Source organism: Pogonomyrmex barbatus, unplaced genomic scaffold (assembly GCF_055798465.1).
Source record: "Pogonomyrmex barbatus isolate J1 unplaced genomic scaffold, ASM5579846v1 scaffold14, whole genome shotgun sequence".
NCBI lineage: Eukaryota > Metazoa > Arthropoda > Insecta > Hymenoptera > Formicidae > Pogonomyrmex > Pogonomyrmex barbatus.
In genome coordinates, this window is record NW_028297110.1 from 7,156,280 (window position 1) to 7,159,929 (window position 3,650).

The 3,650-nt window shown below is 43.7% G+C and overlaps 1 protein-coding gene across 1 annotated transcript; it reads left to right on the forward strand.

The window, feature by feature from the left end:
- The first annotated feature begins 1,371 nt into the window (after positions 1 to 1,371).
- On the forward strand, positions 1,372 to 3,083 carry LOC148937457 (uncharacterized). The gene has a single exon (XM_089073023.1). It carries the CDS (start codon positions 1,395 to 1,397, stop codon positions 2,511 to 2,513), a length of 1,119 nt encoding a protein of 372 aa, XP_088929149.1. The 5' UTR covers positions 1,372 to 1,394; the 3' UTR covers positions 2,514 to 3,083.
- Positions 3,084 to 3,650: the final 567 nt, after the last annotated feature.

Here is a 3,650-nt window from a genome sequence, read left to right on the forward strand (position 1 = left end):
AGGAGGACTGATCGCGTAAATTTTTTTTTGACATGGCAAATCGTTAATCCCCCCACCTTTCCCCCCCCCCGCCCCTTTTTTTCTAAGAATTTCATTGTTGCAATCAAACATGTAGCGACATGTTCGCAAAGGAGCGCGATTCGTTCAAATTTTTTTCTAGGAAGAGCCCGTGAAAAGATAGCTCTTCGTAGAAATCGACGTACGTGTCGCGGCGTGTTAAGAGAAGCGTCGATACTCCGGTTACTATAAACAAATCGAGGAGACCTATGATGATGATGTTCTGATTTAAACAAAGAAATTGTCGATGATATATAATGGGTCATGGGGTGTGCAGGATCACAGTAGATGGAAGTCTAATGTGTGTGAAAAAAATAGGTGACGGTGAAAATGGATAATGTGTTGAATATAGAAAATGTGTTTAATATGGATGAGGAAAACTTTGTGGATATAGTGGACGAAGTGTTTGAAAATGAAGAAGAAATAGAAATTGACAATATTGACAATATTGACATTGATATTGAAGACGAAGAGCACGCATTGTCTGACGATAGCAATTACGTAAGTGATCAAAGTGATGACCTTACGGATTATGCAGAAAAAATTGTCACCCGTTCGGAACTCCTTGCGTTGAATAATAATAAAAAGTATTGTTCTATACAATTTTATTACTCAACGGGTGGTGCACTAACTCTGTGTGCCGAATGCATGGTTCGTCTGGCGGACACTGACATTGGAGTATTGTATGCCGTTAGGAAGCACGAGATAGATACTCTCAATGCGCTAAACAGCCGATTTTGCTCCAATTGCCAACAGTCCGTCTGTATGATAATGCCATGCAACATGTACCCAATTTGCACAAATTGAAAAAAGACAACATTGTGAACGAGGCATATGCAAGTGGAAGAGTGTGATATAAAAACAATATGGAAAAGTCATTGGAAGAATTAACAAGTTCTTCGTTATGGGATTCAATCTCTCATCTACCAGTGAACGTGGCGGTGTATTTTATAAAGAGACACTATACCTCAATTCCCCATTTCCCGATTTCTCGTCCAAGAGTTAAGGGACGCTACAATTCGACTCTCTGCTTCTCCGCTCCTTCTGAGAGAGCGGAAATAATTCTGGAAGCGTGCACATATTATCATTATAGAGGACACGCATACAATATATTACTACCTCTCTCGCGGCAAAAAGTAGCAGAGATAATTCCAAGAAGCGATAATCATATATGGTTGTTCTATTCCCATCAATCTCCGGACATGGCGGAAATACAACGCTTTGTATACTGGCTTCGAGTTAAAGCAGCTATAGAAAAAAGAAAAAAAGAAAGTAAAAAAATGTAAAATTGTTTTATAAGACAGTACAACAATTTAAAAAAATCACGATTTTGCAATATGGAACACCTAGAGCGAGTGGAACGCGAGCTGCTGGAGCAGTGCAGCCAAGTCGCTACCTTGGTGGAGTGTTTCGCGTGGTTGCAACGATGTGAGGAGTGCATCGAACAACTCGAGGAACTTAGCCGTGTTAAGCGTCCTCGACTCATCGTTGCAAATAGACAATCTGCGGTGGCGAGGATCGCGCGACTCGCGGGTGCAAAAGCACAACTAGAAAGACGTTTCGTGCACGTTGGCGGTGAGTACGCGAGCACCAGTAGAGACAATGGATCTCTCGTTTGGCGAGAAATCGATACGGCATTTGAAAGCCGTATATTGACTGGTGCGGTGATCAATGTGGGCTATATCGAACCGCGACAATTTTTAGAAGACGCTGGTGGTGTAGTGCTCGAGCGAGTGCGAGACATTGTACAAAGACACGATAGTGTGAAAGTGAACACTGCATTTAACGGCGAATTTGTGACGGGCGATAAACGCGCGAACAAAAGTATAAACACTAAAAATAGTGAACTCTTTCGAGTGTCAAATTTGGACGAGTGGTACGAGCAGCACGTCATCGAACCCACGTTGGCGTCGCTCGAAGAATTCCAAGAACGCGACAGTGGATGGGCGTTGTCGCGAATTCTAAATTTGACTATAAACGTGAACAAATATAATCCAATGCACGCGGGATGTTACATCGAGTTACCGCGGGAAATTATGTTAAAGCGAGCGGTGATCAATGTACGATCCAATGACAATGCGTGTTTCGCGTGGTCGGTGGTCGCGGCTCTGCATCCGGCTGAAAGAAATACAAATCGGGAATTGTTGTACCCGCATTATACGACAGTGTTAAATTTGCAAGACATTACGTTTCCGATGACGTTGAACCAAATTAAAAAGTTCGAACATCTCAACGACATCTCAATCAACGTCTACAGTATCAAGGAAAAGGAAATTCTCCCGATACGGCTGACATCAAGGAAGATGGAGAAGCACGCAAATCTATTGTACGTGCAGGATCCGCGCGACGACAACGCGGGGCACTTTGCGTACATCAAAGATCTGTCCCGTCTTGTGAGCTCGCAAATAAACAAGAAGAAATGCAAGAAATACTTTTGCGACCGGTATGTATTTTAACAAATTTTATTATTTCTCTTATAAAATTGTTTATTAAAAAATCATATTTTCCGTTTGCAGATGTCTACATTACTTCAGTTCGTCTGAAAGATTGCATTCACATACAACGGACTGCGAAAAGATGAACGATTGCGCCATCCGACTGCCGAGCGAGGACGACAAGTGGCTCGAATTCAAGAACCACACGAATAAGGAACGACTTCCATTCATCGTTTACGCGGACTTGGAGTGCGTACTACGGCGAACGGAACCGGCAGAGAGGGAAGACGCATCGCACACCTACCAGCAGCACGAGGTATTTAGCATCGGATGCTACGTGCGATGCTCGTACGACGACGCGTTATCGGTATATCGATTTCGTCGCAACGAAGATTGCGTTGCGTGGTTCGTTCGGCAACTCGAAGATTTGGCACATCAAATAAAAATTCTATTATCCGCGAATGTCCCCATGGAAACGTTGTCGAGAGAGCAGTGGGAGGCATATCGTAGCGCGACGCGTTGTCACATTTGCGAGAAATCATTTGCGTCGGACGACACGCGGGTACGCGATCATTGTCATCTTACCGGTCGTTACCGTGGTTCCGCGTACTCAAATTGTAATCTAAATTATAAAGATTCGTATTGCATTCCCATAGTATTTCACAACTTATCCGGTTATGACGCGCACTTTATCATCACGGAAATAGCTACGGCGTTCGAAGGCAGGATCGACGTGCTGCCGATAACAAAAGAAAAATATATTTCGTTTACAAAACACGTTCAAGATACCACCGAGAGATCAGATTCGCGAAATTGCGTACGCTTGCGATTCATAGATTCGTACAAGTTTTTAAATACCAGCCTTGATAAATTGGCATCTTTTCTAACGAAAGAAAAATTAAAAATTTTACGTTCCGAATTTTCCACGGTCTCAAACGAAGATTTTGATTTGTTGACGCGCAAAGGTGTCTTTCCGTACGAATACGTGGATCGCGCGGACAAGCTGCAAGACACGCGCCTACCACCGCGCGAATCGTTCTATAGCTCGTTGACCGGTGACACGGTGTCGGAGAACGATTACGCGCACGCCGCGAATGTCTGGCAGCGGTTCTCCATCCGAACGCTCGGCGAATACAGCGATCTATATCTCAAGACCGA

Bases quoted from the DNA above. Each gene is read 5' to 3' on its own strand.
- LOC148937457 (XM_089073023.1), top strand. From the start codon at position 1,395: ATGGAACACCTAGAGCGAGTGGAACGCGAGCTGCTGGAGCAGTGCAGC.